Source organism: Galeopterus variegatus, unplaced genomic scaffold (assembly GCF_000696425.1).
Source record: "Galeopterus variegatus unplaced genomic scaffold, G_variegatus-3.0.2 Scaffold30845, whole genome shotgun sequence".
Classification (NCBI taxonomy): domain Eukaryota; kingdom Metazoa; phylum Chordata; class Mammalia; order Dermoptera; family Cynocephalidae; genus Galeopterus; species Galeopterus variegatus.
Genome location: NW_007756956.1, coordinates 1 through 1,575, shown reverse-complemented (window position 1 = coordinate 1,575; position 1,575 = coordinate 1). Strand labels below are relative to the sequence as shown.

Sequence of the window (1,575 nt, the reverse complement as noted above, 5' to 3'; positions counted from 1 at the left end):
TACCCTGAAAAGAAAGGAGGAAGGCATTAATGAATATCACAAACACCAAAAACATGACACCCTCTGAGCCCATAGGTGCACATCCTGTTTTCTGAAGTACAGAGCTAGAATTCCTTATTACCTCTAACAGGTGCTGATTTCCTATGAGGCAAAAAGATTCAATGGAATTAATACTGGGAAATGTTTAGGGACTTATATGGTCCACCTGACTCACTTTATGGATCTAGGCAGGCCAATTTTCCTCCTATAATTTATTTCGAATTAAGACAACAAATTTTTATTGCATCCTCACTGTGTGAGAAGGGCAGCGTTAACCATCCTTAGCAAACCCTTTAAATGTGGGGAAAAGTGCACCCTAAACTGGAGACACTTTTATTCCTCCTCTACATCCTCTAACGAGCCAATCCTTCTTCCTTGCCTGTCGTCGGGGTTGATAACCGTATCCAGTGAAAATTTGTATTGGAATCCGGAGCATCCACCTCCCTCCACCTGCAGCCTGAGGAATTCTGACCCTTCGGTGATTTCCAGAAGCCTCTGAAATGTAGGAAGGGGGATCAAGAGTGCCGGGCAAGGGGAGGTCCCAGCGTCCCCGGCGCCCGCCCGGGATCCGCCGCCCCGCGTTCGGCCTCCTACCTGGATGCAGCTATCCGTGAGGCGGATCTGCCCTTCGCCAGCCTCGGGGCTGGAGGACGAAGTTTCCCGACGCGCCTGAAGTCCCTGGGAGGCCGAGAGGAGCCTACCGCGCAAGGCAGGGAGATGAGACCGGGAGCACAAGGAGCGCCCCGCGACCCCGACCGGGACAGCCTCACGCCAAGCCTGGCGACCCCACATCTGCCCGGCCTCACGGCAAACCCTCTACTCCCCCACGGGCTTTAGTTCCCATTCGTCCTGAGGGCGCAGAACCTAACACCCTTCCCAGGTGCCTCTCCAGCCTTAGTACCTGCCCCTCGGCCAAAGCGTTACCGCTCTCAGCGCTGCAGCCGTTAGGGACAACTCCCAGGCGGCCGCCATCTTCCTCCACAAACCCCGCCCCTAGCGCCGCTCGTTTCCCCTCCTCCGCCTGGGCCTCAGGGGGCGCGGGGAATGAGCCGGAGGGCGGGACCGCAACTGAGACCCAGCCCTCGAGCGTGTCTATTGGGTAGTTCAGGAGAAGAAGGGGTTTGATTGGCTAGAAATGCTCCCGGCTGCAGCAGCGGGGACGCACCGATAAAGCCGGGGCGGAGCGCTGAGGCGAGGGGTGGGGAGGGGCGGAGAGGCACTGCCGGGCCGGCCCCTGAGCGGACAAGATGGGCGGAGGTAGCGGGCGTCTGGGCCGCACCGACCCGGGCNCACATTCTGAAAATAATAGTGGCAACTAAAAACACAACACTCCCAGATTGAGGGAAATAAAATTGAGCAAGGGTCATGATTAGAGGGAAACCTCTAGAATTCTAATAATCCCAGATTTCTCAAATTTGTACCACTGGTAGCAGTCTCAGGGTCATCTGTCATCACATCAAAGTTTGACAGAGAAGGATGACCCACAGGAGCAGCCTTGCTGTGCTTGAGGATTGTTCAACACTTGAAATGAGCTTC

General features: G+C 55.5%; 1 protein-coding gene across 1 annotated transcript; it reads right to left on the bottom strand.

Annotated features, from left to right (window-relative positions):
- Window positions 1-254: 254 nt before the first annotated feature.
- Window positions 255-1,023, bottom strand: LOC103583932 (iron-sulfur cluster assembly 2 homolog, mitochondrial-like). The gene is made up of 3 exons (XM_008565109.1): window positions 941-1,023; window positions 634-736; window positions 255-534 (listed from the first exon to the last, which is right to left on the bottom strand). Exons 1-3 carry the CDS (start codon window positions 1,009-1,011, stop codon window positions 373-375), a joined length of 336 nt encoding a protein of 111 aa, XP_008563331.1. The 5' UTR covers window positions 1,012-1,023; the 3' UTR covers window positions 255-372.
- Between the last annotated feature and the right edge of the window lie 552 nt (window positions 1,024-1,575).